This window comes from Haliotis rufescens, unplaced genomic scaffold (genome assembly GCF_023055435.1).
Source record: "Haliotis rufescens isolate VD_foot unplaced genomic scaffold, xgHalRufe1.0.p SCAF_68, whole genome shotgun sequence".
Classification (NCBI taxonomy): domain Eukaryota; kingdom Metazoa; phylum Mollusca; class Gastropoda; order Lepetellida; family Haliotidae; genus Haliotis; species Haliotis rufescens.
Window position 1 is genome coordinate 64,180 of NW_025964359.1, and position 24,027 is coordinate 88,206.

Here is a 24,027-nt window from a genome sequence, read left to right on the forward strand (position 1 = left end):
CATCTGAAACATGCGCCATTGTGCGCCTATCTTTCCTGTAAGAATACCCTTGGAAATAGTGGACAAGCGAGACATAAACATCTTTTTGTGAGGAATGTTTAAGAAATTACTATGGTTATAGTTATAGCAATGTGCGCATGCGCAGTTGGTACAAGCACGCCGTATTTCCTCTATTAAACGCTTGGGCGTCTATTAATTTCGCGCAAGACGTTGAACGGCGTCTTTTATAGGCCGGCGTCTATTACAGTTCCGGCGTCTTGTCGGTTTAATGCCGGTACAGACACGGTGACCGCTCACTACCTTACCAAACACAAAAGGTACATTTGCACGAAACGGTCATTATTAATCTCCAACATATCACTGTGACAGTATTCTATTATCTGGACAGATCGTATGGCCCGGCGTCAATTAGAGGGCAGCCGTGTATTGGATGAAATACGGTACATGTATACACACTATTATAAAATATGATGCAACATTTTCTCAAAATGTTATTCGTTTCTATTTCACTGGAACTGAAAAATAAGTACACAAATAAGTAGTTAATGACATGACACTCCTGGATCAGAGGGGTGGTCGGGTAGCCTAGTGGTTAAAGAGTTTGCTCGTCACGCCGAAGACCCGGGTTCGATTCCCGACACGGGTACAATGTGTGAAGCCCATTTCTAGTAGGATCAGTGAGTGAGTTGGGTGTAACGCCGCTTTGAACAGTATTTCCGTTATATCAAAGAATGGCTGCTTAATGTTGAGGGGAGATACAGATCTTAGACGTTTACCAACACGAGTTGGTGCTGACAAACATAGAAACCTAATTAGATCAACCTAATCATTGGATTCGAACACACTATCACAGGTTTCTGCCACGCCTTAAGTGAGTGAGTGAGTGAGTTGGGTTTAACGCCGCTTTTAACAGTAGTCCAGTTATATCACGGCGTGTCAGCTTAATGATGGAGGAAAGCCCGAAGTGATGCAGGTCTTAGAAGTTTACCACTTCGGTGAAAACCAAGGGTATGGTGCTGACAAACCTAGAAACATAATCGGGGCGAACCGGGATTCGAACCCACAATCATAGGTTTCTTGCGTGTCCAAGGGACGCAACTCTGCAAAGAGAATCGCGGCGCCTTAGACGACTGGGCCACCCGTGCCACCATCACGCCTTGCGCACGGCGACTTGCGGCGCCTAAGACGAATAGACAGACTATCCATGCGCCCGACTAAATTATGAATGATGACATGGAATTCCATCCTCAGCTGAGATATCTTCGCATTCTTTTACAATAAATAAATAATGAACCATCCATACATGTTGAGGAAACTGTGCACGGAGAAAATATATTCTGGATTGAAATACAACACAGCAAGAACAAAATGATGCAGACACTGTAGCAGCTGAATGATCGGACCATAAGAAAATGTCAACGGGACCTGAACAACATCTGTTACGATGACGTCAGAAGATCAAAATGGAGTAGGGGGTCAAACGACAAAGTCACAAAGTCAATAACGGGTATGACCACCCTGTGCGTGAATCACAGCAGTGCATCGGCGACGCATTGAATCCACCAAATGGGCATGGAAGGCCTGGGGAATGGCCTGCCATATCCTCCTCAAATCCTGTGCCAAGTCACGGACGTTATCTGGAGGATGTGGAAGACGACGCAGACTGCGCTCCATTTCACCCCACACATGCTCTATTGTGGAGAGATCTGGAGAAATTGCAGGCCATGGCAGTAACATGACATTGTTATGGTGAAGGAAATCCATTGCGACCCTAGCCGTGTGAGGACGAGCGTTGTCCTGTTGAAATGTCAATCCCGGGCCATGAAGTTGCAGGAAAGGAATGACCACAGGCCTCAGAATCTGATCTCTGTAGCCAACACCGGTGAGATTGCCCTGAACAACCACCAAAGGGGTTCGGTGCCGTGCTGTTATCACACAGCCACCTCCAAAACGATTCCTCTCCTAAATACAGTTGCGTGCATAACGTACTCCCAAACGCCGGTAGACACGTTGGCGCCCGTCACTGTGGGAAATGTTGAACCTCGATTCATCCGTAAAGACAACATTTATCCACCATATTCGAGGTTAGCGAACATGATTTCGACCCCATCTTAGACGGTTGACTCGATGACGGTGTGTCAGGATGGGACGTATGGCAGGGCGTCGTGGTCGAATCCCGTACTGACGTAAACGATTCCTGACAGTGTTGGGATGGATACGGCGCAGTCCAGGAATTGTCTGGGACGTCGTTACTGCCGTTTGGAACCTGTGTCGGAGATGTGTAACTCGAATCCATCTGTCCTGTCTTGGCGTCGTTACTCGGGGACGTCCTGAACGTGGGTTGCCGGCAACGTCATTTGTGTTCTGATAACGCCTCACCAATGCCGATATCGTGTTACGATGGCATTGGAAATGTGTTGCCACCAGTTGTTGCCTCATTCCCGCTCGGATCATTCCAATGGCTTCATGACGCTGTGCAGCTGTCAATCTTGGCACGATTTGCTTGTGATATGCTAGTGTCTGCGCCTGAGAAGTTTTGAATTTTTGAATGACCACAGATCATGCTTTCCAAAGTGACAGCGAATTTTGAGTTGCACATGCTGTGTACAGCTGCACAGGATGCACGTGCAGTAACACATTGCACGTCCATAGGCCCCCATCAATGACGTCATATCGCATGACACCTGCATGAGCGTTTGAATGTCTCCAATAATTGCTGTGTTCAAACCTATCTTTCATATATGGACGGTGTGCCCTTATATCTATATTTTCTCCGTGCACAGTTTCTTTATGTGGCAAGTATACTATATTGAATCTGACTAGCCATACAATTTCATTCCACCTAACGATTAAGGTATGTATTTCTAAAATTTCATTTTTTTAACAATTGACTTACCTTTGCGTGTGTTTGTAACGGGTGCCAACGGTGGGGCAGAACATGTTCATCCTTTCGCGAACACCTGGTATGAACAGTGAACACTTTTTGACAGGGATTTATAAACACATGCTCATGAAGAAGTCGGAATCGTACAATAACCAAAAAAATACCCGGGAAGATATAGTACAAGTCAAGAAAGGGAATTGCATCCTACGTCGTTTTTGAAACATGCGTCAAATTTGGAAATGTTCTCCACATAAAACGTTTTGAACGCTTTGCTGAGGTCACATATGTTGATACATTGTGTGTAGTTAAGAGGCGACTTACGGGATCAGGTGGTTGGGTGCGCTGACTTGGTTAAAGAATGTCATCGATTCCAATTGCGTGGATCGATGCTCATGATATCAATCACTGGATTGTCTGGTCCAGACTCGATTATTTACAGACCGCCGTCATATAGCTGGAATATTGCTGAGTACGGAGTTAATCAACAAATAAACAAACAAACATAACACACTTACTGAAACAACAAACCAACTAACCAACATCGCCCAAACGCATCGTTTTGTACTTTTTTCACATTTAAAACGGATATTTCGAAATTGTCACGAATTAAGGGTCGAATAAAATCTGCATGCACTACTTCGCACGTGGTTTTCTGGGAAATGACGTGTAGTTGTGTTGGGTATAAAAGGATGGTATTCTTTCGGTAAACTGTCTACTGTTGCTTGCCAACGATATGGATCTGCAAGTGATCGCCCACGATCTGGCAGACCAGGGATCACAAGTGCAGCTCAGGACAGGCTCATCCGGGTCTTCCATCTACGTCATCGGAATGTTACAGCGACTAACTGGTCTGCGTAGGGTGTCGTTGGGTGTCGGCGCAATATGTAATCGTCTTCGTGAGCTTGGACTTCGAGCCCGAAGTAGTATTGCGGTGCTATCCGACATCAGCAACGGACAACTAGTTATATATAATAAATATACGTAAAAACCTAAAGTGAAATTAAAACAAATATATACAAAAACTACATCGGCCACAGTAGTGTCATGGTTTGTGTGTGTGTATGTGTGTGTGTGTGTGTGTGTGTGTGTGTGTGTGTGTGTGTGTGTGTGTGTGTGTGTGTGTGTGTGAATTAAATTCCTTTCAATCATTGACCACCAGAGGGAGCTGTTTCAACAGGACAACGCTCGACCGCACACAGCTCGTGTCACGGTGGACTACCTTCATAGTGCCAACATCAATCCCTGCCCTGTCCCCTCGAGATCTCCAGATCTCAACCCAAGCGAACACCTCTGGTATGAACTCGATCGACGTGTACGTCAACGTCAGAACCTGCCGCAGGCACTCCAACAACTTGCCAACGCGTTACAAGCAGAATGGCGCAGAATTCCGCAGGACAGAATTCGTACACTTATCCAGTCAGTGCCGAGGAAATGCAGAGCCGTGATACTGAATTAAGCGCAACCTTGTGGCTTTATGTGACATGACAATGAACAGTTTTCAATGCCTTTTTACGACAACAAATGACTATCGAGCTCGAAAATTTCCTGTTTGTATCTATGATATCAAAATAAATATATCGATTTTATTAGGTACAATAAATTTGATGAGAGATGATGGTTGATGATGAAGACGATTCATGACGATGATGATGATGATGATGATGATTGACGATGGTAATGATGATGAAACAATGGCCACAGGTATGGTGTCAATAGTTACAATCACTATTGCAATATAGGCATAACTCTGATTTGTCATTGCGTTCGTTTCATACATACATTTGTCGTCATACAGTGTGGAAAACCTTGCTTCTTTCGACATAATTGCAAAAGTAGAGTTCTTGTGTGGAATATTTTACCCCGAATGCCACATCATGGCCCATTTGAAAGCTAAAGATGTCTAATTTATCATAAACCCACGTAGACATTACTTTGAAAAAATACGACACACTTTCAAAATCCTAAACTATACACGTTCTGCAAAAGGAGAAAGAAACTATATTACATGCTGATTATAAGTTATTAAAATGAAGAATTGTAAGCAAAAGCGACAAAACCCTTCCCATTTTTATAAAACAGTCTCTGTCGAAAACAGATTCCGACTATATCATGAGCATGGTGTTACCAGTTGTTCGAGAAAAGGTGAGCGTAACCAATCTCTGTCGAAAACAGAGTCGATTGTACGATTCCGACTATATCATGAGCATGGTTTTACCATTTGTTCGAGAAAAGGTGAGCGTATCCTGCCATACCGGTGGCTCCCGTCATAAACATACGCAAACGCAAGTCAAAACCTTTAGAAAAAACACGGGAACACATGGGACAAATCAAAACAGGCAATTGCTTTGGACATCATTTTTGTCACTAATGATTTATATTTGGTGATGTCCTCTACCATGATGATTGATGATGAAAACGATTCATGATCTGATGATGATGATGATGATTGATGATGATGTCGATGATGATTGATAATGACGATGATAATGATGATGATGGTTATATAATTGACGATGATGATATGCGACCTTGGCTGCAGCTAAGCCATTCCCGTTATCCTGAAATAGTGTCATTAATATGTAAACGTTTCCTTTGAAACTGAGGTGAATGTGACATTCTCCAGTTTTCATGTGTAGCATGATGTCTCCCTATATTCTGTTAAGCCTGATTCTCATATCATGGACCCTTGCATTCAAAGACTGTCCGTGGAACCTGAGACAATTGTATTCTACTGATAGCCATCTGAATTCCTTCTACAAAGCTGCAAACGTTCCAAGTTTAATGCACTGTGCACATATATGCCTCTCAACAAACCATTGTGATGGAGTGGTCTTCGGAAGGTCAAATTGTGAAATGTTCACAAGCTTGATACCTGCACCCCTCGGTAGACGCTGTGACGTATTCCATGTTAGAAGGAAACAATGGCCATAGGTATGGTGTCAATAGTTACAATCACTATTGCATTTTAGGCATAACTATTAATTTGTCATCGCGTTCGTTTCATCCGTACATTTGTCGTCACACAGTGTTGAAGTCCTTGCTTCTTTCGACATGATTGCAATAGCAGAGTTCTTATGTGGAATATTTTACCCCGAATGCCACATCATGGCTCATTTGAAAGCTAAAGATGTCTTATTTAATATAGGCCCACGTAGACATTACTTTAAAAAATACGACACACTTTCAAAATCCTAAACTATACACGTTCTACAAAAGGAGAAAGAAACTATATTTCATGCTGAGTTATCAAAATGAAGAATTGTAAACAATTTGTATTAACCAATCTCTGTCGAAAACAGAGTCGATTGTACGAATCCGACTATATCATGTGCATGGTGCTACCAGTTGTTCGAGAAAAGGTGAGCGTATCCTGCCTTACCGGTGGCTCCCGTCATTAACATACACAAACGCAAGTCAATTGTTCACCTGACATAACACGGGGACATATAGTACAAGTCAAACAGGCAATTGCTTCGGACATCATTTTTGTCACGAATGATTTAAATTTGGTGATGTCCTCTACCATAAAACCTTTGAAAGTTTACTGAGGCCTTGAATGTTGTAGCCTTGATCAAACAGCTTCTGAGTCATATGACGCTCTTTGAAATCTTGGTAGAAAGAGCATGGTCGATTGTATCTCAAACGTTGTGAAATGTAGACACCAAAGGCTGGAGCTGCTGGAATATTGCTTGACATGAAGGGAAATTTGACTATTAGAAGAAGAATCATCCCTCTTGTCTTACAGTCTTGTGGAAAGTGTCACTCTGAATCTTTATGCTCTGATCGAAATATGATGAGGCGGTTCAGGTGGGTCAATCAGTGGAAGAAAATTGGCTACATTGAATGATATCAGATCATCGATATACCTGAAGCTTAAGGTAAACCTCTCGGGCAAATTACCTTGCTTTGACTTTGTCAATCCGAGCAGAAATTCTTAATCATATTCATAAAGAAACGGATCAGAAAGAAAAAAATGCCCATCGGGATGTCTACTTCTTGCCTGAATGTCTTACCCTAAAGTGTCCCGTAGATGTTATCAATGAGACAAGCATTTCACATATTATTTTCTCAGTAAATCTCAGATGGCATTTGCTTTCATTTTTTAAAAACTTGACCTGAACCTCTCCTCATCTATGTTTACGACGTTTTACAGCAAAATCCCCATGGATCAAAAAATGAAGTTTTTCATGTGGGATAGTGGTGTACAAAGTTGAAAAATCAAACGTATTGACATAATTTAACCTGGTTCTCTTCTGTAAAAAGTCAAGCAAATCCTTAATATATCGTCTCTTGCAATGTGAAGTCTTTTAGATCATGAATTTTTGCTTTGTTTCAGCGATTTATCATGCACCACATACAACTTAAGATGAAACAAAATTCCAATCTGAAAAACAAATGGAGGATACTTGATTATAATTGCAAGGGAACGATAGCTGGTCAGGCATCATTCCTAAATGCGTCTCTGCCTAACAATAAGTGGAAGACAAGTCTTCAAACGACGATAATCTAAATTACAAGAATAAAATAGCCTCTACGTTGTCTACGGATGATAATATCAATAACAAGAGAAAGATGCATAAAAAGAATGATGTGCCCTCCCCAAATAGAAGTTTGAATAATAAACAGATAGAGGTAGTTAGTCTGGTGTCCTCTTCATATGGTATTCATCACACCACCAATAAGAAGAACCCTGATCAGAAGTTCACCTTGCAAGACAACAGGCACAACCACAAGAGCCCGTTTGTCGATCAGGTCTCTTCAAATAGAGATATGAATAATGGCTATATAAAGGTAGATGATCTGCTGTTCTTAGAAAATGACAAAAGATGCAACACAACAAAAGATGCTGATCACAAATCGTCTACCACTAACACCTATAATTACAAAACAAAGACAACTTATCAAGCATCTTCATCAAATGACAATTTGCAGAAGAACCAGAAAGAGGTATCTGATGACGTGTCATCCCGTAATGATTACCTGAATAAAAAAAGAATGGTAGCTAAAACTTTAAGGTCACAAAAAAACAAATTAAAAGACAACCGGAGAAAGAAAGTTGAAAATATATCCTCTTCAAATGACAATCTAAACAATGACCAGAGAAAGGAATCTGAAAATATATCCTCTTTACGTGATAATCATAAAAACAACAAAAGAAAAGAAGGGGAAAATGTGTCTTCTTCTGATGATAATCTGAAAAACAAGAGAAAGGCTAACGACCATATGTCTTCTTCAAATGATAATCTGAATATCAAGAGGAAGGCTACTGGCCATGTGTCTTACTCAAATGATAATCTGAAAAAACAAGAGAAAGGCTAATGACCATGTGTCTTCTTCAAATGATAATCTGAAAAACAAGAGAAAGGCTAATGACCATGTGTCTTACTCAAATGATAATCTGAAAAAACAAGAGAAAGGCTAATGACCATGTGTCCTCTTCAAATGATAATCTGAAAAACAAGAGAAAGGCTAATGACTATGTGTCTTCTTTAAATGATAAAATGAAAAACTACCAGAGAACGGTAGCTGACAATGACAACTTTAATGACAACCATAACATGTTAAAGATGGTTTATGACCAAACAAAGGCAATTGAACATGTGACATCTTCAAACGAAAGGCTCAACAACAGGGTGAAAACTGTTAATGAAGCGTCCTCCCAAAATTTAATTAATTTAATAACACAAAAAAGGTAGTTAATGAAGTGTCTTCTTCAAATGGTAACTCGAATACCAACAGGACGAAAACAGTTGATCAGCGGTTATCCCAGCAAGACAATAAGATAAAGATGGTGGATAAAAAAGTATCTTCAGGTACCAACCTGAGAAACGATGAGAAATCCATAGATGACCACGTGTCCTCAACATATGATACCCTTCATAACACAAAGACGACGACAGCTGATCAGAGGTCGTTTCGAAATGCCAACCTTAATGACAAAAGTAAGTCAGCTGGCCATAAGTCTTCTTCAAGTGACCACATTGATACAGATGAGAAAAACTTGTCTCCTCCGGGGTCTGCTTTTAATGACAAAATCACAGCAAATAATATTTTGTCTCCCGATACCAGTCAAAAAAGACAGATAGAAAGGCTCGGACATGGTCGACATCACAAACTAGAAAACACAATGGTTATGCAGGTTGTTAATGAATCCATCTCCACTGCTCACATTTCTAAATCGATGTTCATCTCAAAGTCAGTAGTAGTCATGGCTACTAATGACATAACAGTATCTACAAAGGCACATTGCCCGCTGATGCCACATAACAAAATACGCCCACAGCCCACACACAAGATGACAAAAGGTAAGGAAAAACAGATTGAAACAACGTCACTGAATAATACATACAATATAAATAAAGTTGTTTTGTTATAATTTGATTTTTTTTAAAACAACTTCAAGTGAACTTCATTAGTCATAAGTGTTCTTAAAATTACGTTTGTTAAGCTCAGATGGTTTTCCCTTTGTGAACGTGTACAACTGATGCACATGTATAACTGTTTTCTCTCGTTATAAAAACAACGTGCAAATGGTTTTCTTTTAATAATGGTAGGCATATATCTTTTCCCAGAGCTATGTTCTCAGCATGATGGATATACCTCGTCACCCTGGAAGCGTCTTCCGCGTAGGGTAGATTTCATTTGCCGGAACAGGAAATAGTCACTGGGGGATAAGTCTGGGTTCGAACAGTGACATCACCCACCCTACAGCCCAGACTTAGCCCCCAGGTGAAAATCCCCAAGTGGCGTCTACAGCTTTGGTGCAACCTTGGTTCCTTTAAACCAAGGAAACTAGAAACCAGAGTCACGTTAAGGGGATCTTGGTACAGCCAACTTGGCGTAGCGTATTTCCAAAATTTCATGTTTCTATGAGGAACCCGTGGCGATGAGATCGTCCACAATTAGGTGAGCTTTGACCAATCCAATAAAGATGGCTGTGTTTCATTTACTTTAGCATCTGCTGGCCAAGATTATAATGCATACAAGAAAGATGGAACTCATTGGACACTGCGGACATTTGATTGTCATACAATTCAGTTTCAATATCTCTAACGCAAATAGCTATGAAAACTTAATTAAATAGCTATTATCGAAACTTGTGATAATGTCTGTTGTTTAATAAGCATGTCTCGTGTTGATCATTTACAGGCAAAATAACCACCTTTGCCTTCCTGATGAAGCGATTCTGGATTGGTCTTCAGGCACTGAAGTGTGGAAGCAAATGGGTAGATGGTAGCGACATGGTTCTAAACTGGTTTCCTAAACACGCGATAAAGGATGCGTGTATATGCGCACGAGCTGATCCTTTCGTTGGAAGGAGATCTTGCAAGAAAACTGCAGATGCTTTCATGTGCGAGATTGTGTGAAGATCGTGTACATCGATCTTACGAGGAAAACACGTTTCTGTTTGTATCTAAGCTTTGTTTGTTTGCGTTTAACGCCGTATTCCAGCTATATGACGGCGGTCTGTAAATAATCGAGTCTGGCCCAAATAATCCAGTGATTGATATCATGAACATCGATCTACGCAACTGGGATACAATGACATCCATCAACCAAGTCAGCGAGCCTGACCACCCGATCCCCTTAGTCGCCTCTTACGACAAGCACAGTCACCTCTTTGGGCAAGAATGGGTTGCTGAAGACCTATTCTCCACCCGGATCTTCATGGGTCTAAGTAGTGACCTAAACCACATTCTCTAACCCCTTTATTAGTAAATGGTCTGTCCCTTAAGAAAAACAATGGTGTGATAGTTGTGTATACGTTTCTAAGAATGTGTATTACACATTATACATTTGAGACATTTAACTTTAGTGTCCGCACATGATTTTTATTATTGTTGTATCATGCATACATGTACACTACATATACACATGTATATACTAAAATAACTTCATAGCAATTTAAAGGTCACTGTGATCGGTGAGGTCATTACTAATGCGAGTCATGGTTAATCTTTCACGATATAATATTTAGTCTGTATGTATTTATGACATATATTGCCAAACAGTTTTAATTTATTGTTTGCGACGTATTTGAGTCATTATTTAAACAGGTGAAATAAATGAGAGCACATGCATACATGTTCTATGTTATTTTAACGTATTTGAAAGACAGCATGTATATTTTCTTCTTACTACAAGTACAGAAAGATACCGATGGCAAAGTTGTGTCTTAGGTGTACTTGCGGCATATTTTGATAGTCGTTTCGAATCCAAGATGGTCCCTTGGTTCGTCAGCTCTATAAAGCTCCATAGTAGTAAACGTCTCTATCCCACGTCCCTTGCCCCACTTTACCCCCACGTAGACTTGATACGCCATGACATAACTTAAATACTGTTCAACCCTGACTCAATCTCCGACAAGGGTTAAACTTTGATCAGTTGACTGTGTTAATCATTGTATCGGTTCACAATTCATAGTTGGTTTTTGCTTTATATTTATTTGATTATGTGTTGTCCACAAACAATCTAGCAAAAGGCCAACTAAATAACTGACGTCCATTCCTGGACTTTGTTGGTGATTCAGGATGGTCAATACATAAACTGACAACCTTTAGACATATACCTTGTGCAAAAACGACTCCTGTAAGCTGGATACCCGTGGAATTCCGGGGTAGAATAGGTCTTCAGCAACCTATGCTTGCCATTAAAGGCGACTAAGCTTGTCGTAAAAGGCGACTAACGGGATCGGGTGGTCAGGCTCGCTGACTTACAATTACAATTACAATTGCGTATATCGATGCTCATGATATCAATCACTGGATTGTCTGGTCCAGGCTCGATTATTTACAGACCGCCGTCATATAGCTGGAATATTGCTGAGTGTGGTGTTAAACAACAAACAAACCAACCAACCAATATATACACTGACAACCTTTAGACAGATACCTTCTGCAAAAACGACTCCTGTGACCAGGGCCCACTTGCACAAAGCGACCTTAGCGCTAAGACTTTTGTAAGCCTATGTTAAAGTATGGGAGTTACGATCATCTTAGCGCTAAGATCGCTTTGTGCAAGTGGGCCCTGGAGATATTTCTTGCTACATACATGTTGTTGCAAGCACATTTTTTTAATAAACGTATATTCATCCTCGTTTTTATTATCTACTTTGACAAGTTCCAAAAGGTGTAGCACTAGCTATGCTTCGTATATGTACAGACAATTTCCATTTAAAGAGCCTACTAATATGAATTGTTAAAATGTAGTTCAAAAGATGTCTTGTCGAAACTGTATAGTTTGCCTGAATAGTGAGTGAGTGAGTTGGGTTTAACGCCACTGTTAACATTATTCCAGTAAATAAATAAATCACGGAGTGTGAGCTTGATGTGGGAGGAAAGCCCGATGTGATGCAGGTCTCGGACGTTTACCACTTCGGTGAAACCCAAGAGCACTGGTATGGTGCTGACAAACCTAGAAACATAATCGGGGCGAACCGGGATTCGAACCCACAATCATAGGTTCCTGGCGTGCCCAAGGGACGCAACTCTGCACAGTGAATCGCGGCTCCTTAGACGACTGGGCCACCCGTGCCCCGTTTGCCTGAATAAAGCATGTGGATATGTAAATATCCCACAATATAACTTCTGCATTGTATTTATCTTCATTACAAGGTACATTGTGCTTACATTATTGATTCCTAAACGCGAAGGTTAACACAGAAATCGGTACATAAAGAACTAAATTGTGAAATAAAAAATAACTACACAAGATCAATGAACAATCAACAAATCAAATTGAAATACACAGGGTTAGGTTTACAATCATAAAGATACAACACAACAGATGACTCTGCTAAATGAGACACGTGCTCCGTTCTTGACTCCAGGAATTGGTGTTAAAAACAGGCAGACAAGTCGGTGTTTTCTGATAGGTATCACCTACATACTGGGTAAGTAGATATTACACAAGTCGTGAAGAAGGCCTCGAATCGCCACTGGAGACGGTCCCGGCGATGTCGTGGTGTCAGAATTGGCCCTCGGTGTGGCCTGTGACAGTGGAGGTTTCTGCTCGTCAATGTTCGACACACGATGTCCGCTCTAATGTGTCGCTGGTGAGTCCCCATGGTCTGTCGAGCAGTAACACAGCGAACTTGAAGATGCTGTCGCACAATCTGACGATCCTGACGTCGGGTGGTGACCCTTGATCTTCCACTACGTGGTCGGTCATCTGTAGTGTAGCCTGTATATGGTCCTTACGTAGGCTTTTGAAATGCATTGGCTACTTGCCGGGCGGTTTGTCCAGCTTGCAATCGTCCAAGGGCTTGGTGTAGCTGATTTCTTGTCAATCTTGGCATGTGGTAGCAATTCAGTAACTAATGAATGTTATCCGACCTGGGTGGATTTTTATAGGGCAAGAAATGGGGGAACGCATGTGAATTTCAATTTGCACGGAACTCACGTGCATCGGGTTACCATGGCCGTTGCCGTGATGCGTTTGGGCGATCGGTTTTAATGTCATCTGCTTTGTTTTTTTCCGGACAAATTTCAAATTTCATTTTTCCGGACAAGGTAATGTTAAATTTTAGAAACCTTGTCAAAAGTTATCCAGATATTTGAATGTAAACTCTTCATGCAATGTTACTTGGGGTGACGTTTCTTTTACGGTTCAGTATATTTCCCAGATGGATAAATTACTGAAAGGTTATTGGCAGAATTGGGGATAATTAGAGTTAAAATACGATTAAATTGTTTGATAATTGTTCATGTAAGGATGTGCTCCTTGAGAGTCTTCGGAGAATCATGTGTTGGAATCACTCGATGGAGAAAATTCCAGAATATTAAATAACAAGGAAACCTATGTAGCGCAGTAATTGACATTGTCAGTCTCATTTGAAAGGATATACGTCGCGAAGAATAGTATTACACATGCTATATAATGTACAGATTACTCGGGGACTCCGCAATAGATAACGTACTGATTGCGGCGAGTGTAATTCAAATAATGAATAATAAATAAAGCGACGAAACCCTTTCCATATCCAATAGAAATCTCTGTATAAAGCAGAGTCGGATGTTCAAAGTGTGTCTTAAGAGTGAAAATTATCTCAATTCAGAATTGAAAATAGACGTCGCTGTTGAAAGGGTGGTGTAAAATGGATTCAATGTGAAGAGGCGAGATGATGTTTAGTATATTATTGATGTTCTCATCTTTCATAACGCTGTCAACGTGCATATCGACGCGGGAATTAGTTCAGATTGAAGACGAAGAATAAGATGAGTCCAAACGTCTTAAGTCGGTTATGAAAAAAACAAATGCGATTACTTATAGAAATCATTTGGTGATTCCTACTCTACTACAAGTCAAGTCCAGCAAGCAGGAACAGCCTTCGGAACACCAGACTGTCATACCATACTGATCCAGACTGTCAAGCAAAACTGAATTCGTCACCACTCGCCCCTTTCCATCACCTGCAAGAAGACTCGTCCCCCTAACGATGAATGTTATGTGCGAAAATACGACAAACCAATCAGAATGATTTCAAGTTCTTCGTCAAAGAATCTCTCAAAAATAATTTTTGATTTTACATATGTCTTGCATCTAAAAATATACCAAAGACACAGTTAAATGTGTTCAATCATACTGTATAATTCAGCACGTCCCGGTGTGCTTTAAATTGCATCTGAAATATATATAATATATGGGGAAAATGTGTGAACCATTACGCAACGAGTTGAAAATTGTTTTAGGTATGCCCGTTTGAGCTAAGACGGAACCCGGTCGCAAAAATGGCCACGAGAGGGGCACGAGTCGCTATTCGACTTGTCCCGGAATAACACGATTTGGTCACGAATGGCAAAACTGGTGCGTGCGTCAGTTTGAGCCAATCAGAAGGCAGGGTGCCCTTTGCGGATTTGTCAGACTTACTTCCGGGTTCAATGGATGAGTCTAAAGCGATATGCCTACAGTTTGTGCTGTTATCACTCGCAATATTCATTACGTATTTCTAGGATCAGCTGTATACCTTTACAAAACCCATACGGTCGGGAGAAAAGTGGAAAAGGCGGATGAAGGGCTCACGATCAGTTCATCACCATCTTCTACTACACCTACAAAGAGAATACTACACTCGTTCTAGTAAGATACCATTTTTACGAAACGAGTGGACTTTCTATGGTATCTGACCGAGCGAACTGAAACCGGTTTCAAAATCTGGTTGCGCATGAATATTGATATATGCCCAAATATGGGCATTGTTGATATTTCTATGCATATGAATTAACAACATGCGCCTGCAGTTGTGTTTGCAAACATAACAGCACCGACACTCAGGATCCTTCTTTGAAGAATTTCTGCAACTTATGGCAATTCAAGCGCCATGTTGTTAGTACGCTGGACACCTATAAGAAACTTTGAAAATCACATTAGCGCCGCGCTTTGAATATGGGACCAACAGTCGGTCGCTCGCACGGACGGGGTCCCGGCTGGTTTCCTTGATCTATCAGCTGAATTTATATCATGGCCGTGTCATATTTGAAGAGGGAAATCAGAATGTTCGCCAAAGACGTCCATGTTAACTGTACGACCCTATATTGAAGACGTGAAAATCAACAAACTCAAGTCTGCTTGCCTGTCAGTGACAGCTTCGAACGAAGGGCAAGGTCACCACCGGCATAAGAAAAGACAACTGTGATCTACTCAAAGCGTTTTACGCTGGAGATAGGGAATGTTATCATTCACATTTGGGATAAATTTGGGCCACATAATCAGAAGTCAGGCACACTTCTAAGGAGTTTTCGAATAATTTGTATCGGAAATGTTCCCTTTGAGTGATCTGGTCGTGCAGTCGTGAACAAATAACTCCCGAAACAGCAAACAGTGCCATAAAATACGCTTCCAAGGGCCGGACACTGATGGCAGAATCGGATCATCCCAAGTAAGTCTAGATATCTGTCCAGATAGTTTAAACTGACTTTATTTCACCACGCTTATCCTTTTACGTTAAATCAAATTGAAAGTTGCGAAAGTGGTCGGGTGCGTCACGCTCATGGGGACCCTTGATCTATTGATCGGTAGGCTAGTCGTACATTGTAAATGGATATACGAGCTATCCTATTTGGTTTAATAAAGTGTTTGTAAACACCTCTCGCTTTCATGAGATTGCTTCAGTTCTGACTTGTAGTTGCAAAATGAATGATGTCTCGCAATTTGTTATGAATGAAAAAAGTAGTCCCGGTGTGACAGAGGTCACGGTTATCCAATCAAAACGAATAAAACTAGGTCAACCCTGTACGACACACGTGTGACGTACGGATTTAGTATCCTACCACCTGTATCTTCACCACGTGGGTAATACATGTACGTCTGCTCTTAGGTAAGAATTTTTCGACTTTTCGCACTTTTACGCAAATGTATATTCAATACGAGAAAATCACAAGTAGCAGATTTAGGATTTTGCACATGTTATAAACAAGGATAATGCTTGTAACAACAAAATCATTTGCAAATATCGGTCATTGAGTTAGCACGCCATATAGCTGAAACGGGACACGCGTGACAGTCGTGACCTACTGTAACGAAATATGACAGTGATTTCGGTCAGTGCAGATCAATATCGTTCCATTATTTAAATAAAAGTGCAATCAGGTGTCCGCTCTCTTATATATTATTATTTTTGACACAGCTGTTTAGATATGGTTGGGTTTTTTCAAAATCACAAAAAAATAAAGCTATCTACTATTGTAAATTACTCGAGCACTGATATATTTTAAACATTTAAATATGGTCATTGTCAGTGGTTTTCGTTCATGCTAAAGCTTTTTAATTTAATTCACATAATGTGTCATTAAACTGTATTTCAGCTTTTCTGTAAATGAAAGGAAGCATCCCTTTCAAGGTTAGAATGAAGAGGAAAATTATGTGAGAAGAATAGTGATTTGCTGGAATATTTTAACAGAATAAAATTAAAATATATTTCTTTGTTTTGAGATAATTATTTGTTACGAATGTTATTCATAAAAGCTATTCACTGGCAGTAGATATTTATTTATATACATTTTAATGAAATAATGCAACTGTTTAAACAACTGTATTACTCATTATAATTAAGTTTCTGGCTGTTATTCTTTAAGTAAACATGGTTAAGTGATGATATAAATTATAATCTAATCACGTAATCTTTAATTATTATTGCAGTCAATTATTCAATAGATGCGATATCAAAGTCAGATTAATATTATTTAACTTTAGGACTGGGTAAAGAAATGGTGGTATATTCACCAGGTGAGGAATACATGAGGAGACTCAAAGTGAAATATGTGATACTCTTTTAACCATAAACTCTAAATTGCAATATACATATTTTATCATCCCATTAGGTTTCTTCAACAGACACCGATCCAGCATAATTTTTGCATCATGCCATTATTGATGGTGGCTGTTTGTGTGCTACTCCGGGTGTTTCTAATATCGCTTGTCAGTGTACTTTGAGATTTCCTTGGAGGAAAAGTCACTGTAGTCATCAGAACCGGTGCTTGATACAAATCTATTTTGTTGAGTACCATGTAATAATAATACGTTATCCATATAAAGTGTCATTTAGTCACTCTGTGACAATACCTTGCTGCTTGCGTTACTACAATACAAGGTTGAAAGACGGTACTATACTCGATTTTGATGAATTGCCCAAACTCAAGGACGTCATAAATTCCATTAATGATGGTTTCTGTCTGTGTGCTACTGAGGGTGTTTCTAATATCACTTACCAGTGTCCTTGGAGACTGTCCTTGGAGGATAAAATCACTGCATTCGTCTTTTCGCAGAACAGGTGCTTTCTTCAAATCTATCAACGTTCGTAGTTCGATGATCTGTGTCAACATCTGCCTTTCAACACCGAGTTGCAATGTGCACTTTGTAAACACCAGTTGCAGGAAGTTTGAAGGTTGCAGCACTCAAGGGATCCTTTGCAATATTCCATGTGCGAAAGACAGTATGGTCACAGGTAGGTATGTTAGATAAATAATAATAATACTAATGATAATAATAATGATAAAAAAATAATAATAATAATAATAATAATAAAAACAATAATAATGTAAAATGTGTGTAATAAAAGCGACAAACCCTAACCATATTCATAACAAAACTCTGCCAAAAGCAGAATCCACTGTACGATTTCGACTATATCATAAGCATGTGTTTATGAATTTCTATCAAATAGTGATGGCACCAGGTGTTCGCGAAAAGGTATCCGACCATATCATAATGTGGTGTGGTACATCAGGCACATTTTATCCATGTCGGGAATCGAATCAAATCTTTCAGCGTGAGGAGCCAACGCATTATCCACTGTGTATAGAAATTATTAAAACGTCCTCAATGAAGTTTGAATGAAGGGAACAAATGGTTCAAAATTTTGAGTACGAGTGGGTTTTAACGTCAGGTCATTGTGTTTTCACATTCTAAATGTCTTTTTATATCTTAAGTATTTCAATTTAACATGACTTAAGAACCTGATTATTATGTCGTGGGTATACTACATTACAATGGACATTCATGAAGTGAGTTGATGTTAATATCTTGTTTCTGTTTAAGCAATTTGTATCACAAAAGATCAAACATGAAAGTCATGATACCAAACATGCCGAAGGGAAAGAAACTGTATTCCAATTTCCATTATCTTTACATATGATTAATACTATTAATATTCCAGGTAATTCAGTACCTGACGGACAACTCAAGATTGAGAGTGTCGACAAAGCAGCATTCACAGCTGGATTTAACACGAACCTTTCTAATGGCGACCATGATATTGATACAACCCAACCATTTAAGAACCCAGACTTGCGAAAGCTCAAAGATGATTCCATAACATCAAAGCTCGACCTAACAAATTCAATCAAGGCGTTTGGAGAGGCAGAAAAACCAGCTAAACACATAAGTGATGAGAAGACAACCAATAACATTTCCTTTCATGATGGTCGTACGTCCTCTCCAAATGGCAACCGAGATACGGCCACAGGGAAAGATGCTGATCAAACATCTTCTCCAAATGGTACACAAGATCGGGACACAGAAAAGAAAACTGATCACATGTCCTCTCCAAAAGGCAAACTAGAGGGGGACACGGGAAAAGAAGCTGATAACAGGTCCTCGGCAACTGACAAACCAGACAGTGACAAGGGAAAAGAAGCTGATAACAGGTCCTCGCCCACTGACAAACCAGATAGTGACAAGAGAAAAGAAGCTGATAACAGGTACCCGCCCACTGACAAACCAGATAGTGACAAGAGTAAAGAAGCCGATAACAGGTCCCCGCCCACTGACAAACCAGATAGTGAAAAGGGAAAAGAATCTGATAACAGGTCCCCGCCCACTGACAAATCAGATAGTGAAAAGGGAAAAGAAGCTGACAACAGGTCCTCGTCCACTGACAAACCAGATAGTGACACAGGAAAGGAAGCTGATTACAAATTTTCTGCAATCGACAAACTAGATAGGGACACGGGAAAGGAAGCTGATAACAGGTCCTCTCCAACTGACAAACCATATGGGGACGCCGGAAAGGGGGCTGATAACACATCCTCCTCAACTGACAAACTAAATAGGGACACAGGAAATAGAGCTGATCACACATCCTCTCCATCTGATCATCTCAAGCAACACCCAGGAACCAAAGATGATTTCATAAACCACATGGGAAGGGTTGCTGATCAGATGACTTCAACAAATGGCAATGTCCAGGAAATACGTGGAAATACACCATCAATCATAAGAGCTAAAGATGAAGAATCGACACAGAGAGGAGGTGTGCTATACATTCACGATGAGCCAACACAAGCTATGACTAAAAATAACAAACTAGTTTCGACTTTGAAGCCTGACATCAATGTGTCATGCCCCCTGTGGCCACAAGAGGTCTTACGTAAACAGACTACGAGAGTGATGACTAAAGGTATAAACTAATGATTTACAAGAAGCTTAAGAGATTTTGCAGTTTACATCTGTACGTTCCATTGCAACAGTCAAAGTTGGTTCAAATCCCCTGATATTCAGCCAATAAGGTCACACATATTGATATTTTAAAAGTAATAAACTAAAAAGAATAATTGCGATTTTGTTGCGAATATCAGTTCTCCTACATACCTTTAGTGAATATCCGAGAGAGAGAAATTCGTAGTGTTGTTGCTTTAAGTGTTTGACAGGTCACCTTCTGTCTTAGCAATTTCGGCTGACCTGTCCCTCTTTGGGACTAATATGTCTGAGTAGGGTTCACATATCTATTGTGAGTTTGGTATTCACATAATTTCTGTTTTTGCATTGATATGATTTCTATTTTCGTATATTGATATAATTTCATATTTATCTTTGGCTGCTCTGTTTATATACGTTAGAGTAGCTGTCCATCTCTCAGGAATAGAGTTAGTTTGGCCTTCGCTATTGCATCTCTTGGCTTTAGGGGATCTATGACAGATAGCGTGTCTAACTGTAATTCTTGTTTTAACCGAGCCCGGCCTGGGGCGTGGTCTTGACATTCCAGTGACAAGTGAGCACTGGATTCAGGTTGATTGCAAGATGGACAAACGTTGTCATAGTGCTTTTTGTGACCGAGTCTGTGGCGTGAGATCGCAATTTCAACTTTCATTTCATTTGAGTATGAGTTTGGCTTTTGGTGGATCTTGGGTTGAATTTTGTATAGCCATCTGAGGATCTCCTGGCATTGGAGTTTAAGTACACTTAGCGAGTCTGATAGGACGACTGCCTTTGCTTCCGGTAGTTCCGGTATGAGTTTGAGTGCATGCTGAATTGCCTCCAATCCAGCAGTGAATACTGACTGACCATCAGGCAGGCGAACCGAATGTGCTTAGGGTTTGGAGCTGTGGATATGGATCCCGTAACCAGCACTGTTGTCGATAGGATTCTTGGATCCATCAATGTATATATGGGCCCAGCTGTCCCAGGTAGTTTGAATTTTAGTGATAGCTACTGGTCGTAGTAGGGTTGGGTTGTCTTTTTTAGTGACTTCTGATGTTAAAGCAGTGTCAACTTTGGGTGTTTTTAAAGTCCGGGGAGGGTGTAACCCTTTGTACTGACTTTCTGGAGGCTGAATGTCATCACAATTGTGACTTGGGATGAGTTCTCTTACTAATATCCCAGATGGCTTTAGTGAGGGATTTTCGTAATATTCGTTAAAAGTATTTAAATGTCCAAATGAAAGTGCTGAAATCGCAAGCTCCGTAATCGGCTTCCAAAACAAACATATTCGGGGGCGTGGCCTGAAGGTACACGTGCAGTGGTGCGTGACAAAAGTTTTCATTGGCTGATATGGATAAACTTATACATTTACGGTTTCTGCTATTTCAGTTAATCCCACAAAGTAACAACATTGCGAACATTGTTGAATGTGTCAAGCGTCACATTTGCTTATGATATTGTGAATAATTAAAACAACAATTAACAATCTGTAACTAGCATTATATATCTAACATCAGGTTTGGGTATAATAGACCACTGGCCGTGAAAAATAATCCCCATCGTGTTTGTTTAAGCAGTAACACATATATAACGATTTGCGACGCAAAAATGCACAAAATAAAAAAAAATGGACAGAGTAATCACTAAACTCCAAACAGGACACACCAACCTAAATAACCACCTAAAAAAATTAAAAAAACACACTACAGGTAACTGCCCACACTGCAAACATCTAGAAACCCCAGAACACGCACTCATCCACTGCACACACAACCTAACACATCGAACCGCATTACAAACCACCCTCAATCTAAACAAGGCTCTCACTCTAGAAGCAATACTAAACCCACAAAATAAACTAGAAAACTTCAAGGCCTTAGGCGTATTCTTAATCAAAACGGAACTAATAAAACGCATATACTATAAACACTATAATCTACCAAATCAAAATCACATAAACAAACAAACATCCACCATACCCAGCTCCCTTAGTTCAACTCCCCAACCCCATCGGCATCTATTCCAAATCTCAAAATTCCCAAATTCTATATAAGCAACCCCTAAAGCCCCCTCTTGGGTTGCACAGACCACTTTCGCCCCTTTCGGAAACACATTAAATGGCCTGGCCGGGCCCGTGTGCGAAATACGCATCAGTCGGAAAGCGCACGTTAAATCTCCAAAGTAAGTAAGTAAGTAAAAATACACAATAGGTAGGTTTTTCCTTCACATGTCCAGTTAACATGATTAATAGTCAAACTAAATGGGAGACAGCTTCGGGTGATCGTTCACGGGTTTCTGTTTGGCAAGACGTTGTCTCTTCTCCCACCCCTTTTCCTTCTCCCTCTCCCTCTCCCTCTTCCTCTCAAGGGCATGGTGTAGGTTTCAACACTTCCTTCTTCTTCTGGGGTGACATCAAAAACTGCTTCCACTGTGATCGCAGTACTATCTTGCACAACCTGCAAGATCTCAGTATACAGATTTGGATGCCATCCCTCGAGATGTTGGCGTCGATGCGCTGCTGATCTTCATTGGTTTGGGGACGTACATTTTTTTTGCATATTTCAGCTATCGGGCAACAGTGGGGTCAAAATTGACAATTTAAATTAGATAGAGTTATTGAAAATCATGTAAATATATCCGTTTGAAAGTTATGCAAAATGAAAATATGAATCGCTTCTGCCTCTTCTGGGTAAATCGATACATACTAAATGGTGACACCCCATATTTAGAATTATCTGATTTTTTGGTAAATTTATATTTGGAACAAAGCTGATGTTCACTAAATTGTTTTTCTTTTAGAATCGTGCTCTCGGCATGAAGGGTATACATACCTCCAAGACACAAAGATATGCATTAAGTATATAAAGGAGCGCTATACCTGGTTTCAAGCACGCAAGCAGTGCTGGAAGGAAGATGCTGATCTGGTAAAGTGGGATACAATAAAGAAAAAAAGAAGCTGCCACAAATTCTTAAGAGAAATAGGTACGTATGAGTTGGACATAAAAGCGCTAAAATGCTTTTGATATTCGTTTATCTGTGAGGAAGTAGAGTTTAGTAAGTGTGTTATGTTTGTTTGTTTATTTGTTGATTAACTCCGCACTCAGCAATATTCCAGCTGTATGACGGCGGTCTGTAAATAATCGAGTCCACACAATTGGGATACGATGATATGCTTTCAACCAAGTCAGCGACCCAGACCACCCGATCCCGTTAGTCGCCTCTTACGATCAGCAAAGTGTGTTAAAGAAATGAGGAAGAATCTGAAGAGTATGGGAAAAGATAGAGAGCGTCAAGTTGACAAAAGAAAAAGGATATGCGAAAGGATCACAATGAGTTTAGTTGAACTACGAACTAGTCAGTGGGAAGTGTTCCTGCCAAAGGAGGGGGGGGGGGGGGGGGGGGATCTTGAAAGGAAAACACCAAACGTTCGGTGTAGGGAGGAGGGAAAGTAGAGTATGAGAGTGGAATCGTTCATGGTAAAGGATGGAGGCATAGGTATCCGCGATAGGTATGCAGAGTAGCGAGGTAGGATACAGCATTTGGGTTATTGCCAAGGAATTGTACATGGTAAACCTCGTTCGTGAGTGAGTGAGTGAGTTGGGTGAGAGGGAATTATATTTTAAATGATTACCTATACTAGAATAGTATTTCAACGAAATTATAAACTAAATCCACTTTTTGTCTTCCTATGAATTTAACGTATATTCCGATTTCAATAATATGTTGTCCCATTGGATTTCTTTTAAAAAATATTTGAAGATATAGGTACGTATGTGAATAAGTGAGTGAGTGAGTTATGTTTAACGCCGCTTTAAACAGTATTACAGTTATATCGCGGCGTGTCATCTTAATATCGGAGGAAAGTCCGAAATGATGCAGGTCTCAGACGTTTACCACTTCAGTGAATGGTGCTGACAAACCTAGAAATATAATCTGGGCGAACCGGGATTCGAACCCACAATCATAGGTTTCTGGCATGCCAAAGGGACGCAACTCTGCACAGCGAATCGCGGCGTCTTGGACGACTGGGCCACCCGCGGCCCCACGCCTCAGTAAGTAATATTGGAGTAACATCGACGCGGCCTATCGATAATTGGGATGGGTCGAATGAATCATGGGTAGATATGATGGGTAACGTCTTCATCAATGATATGCAATCAACCAAGTAACCGAGTCTGACCATCTGATCAAATTAGCCCCCTTTCAAAACAGACCAAAGCGTGCTGGGG

General features: G+C 40.4%; 1 protein-coding gene across 1 annotated transcript; it reads left to right on the top strand.

Moving 5' to 3' along the window:
- Positions 1-17,815: 17,815 nt before the first annotated feature.
- On the top strand, positions 17,816-22,320 carry LOC124146097 (protein starmaker-like). The gene is made up of 3 exons (XM_046516181.2): positions 17,816-17,825; positions 18,537-19,631; positions 22,166-22,320. Exons 1-3 carry the CDS (start codon positions 17,816-17,818, stop codon positions 22,318-22,320), a joined length of 1,260 nt encoding a protein of 419 aa, XP_046372137.2.
- Positions 22,321-24,027: the final 1,707 nt, after the last annotated feature.

Bases quoted from the DNA above. Each gene is read 5' to 3' on its own strand.
- LOC124146097 (XM_046516181.2), top strand. The intron at 19,632-22,165 runs GTGTGCTATACA...CTTCCTCTCAAG, and splicing joins AGAATCGACACAGAGAGGAG to GGCATGGTGTAGGTTTCAAC.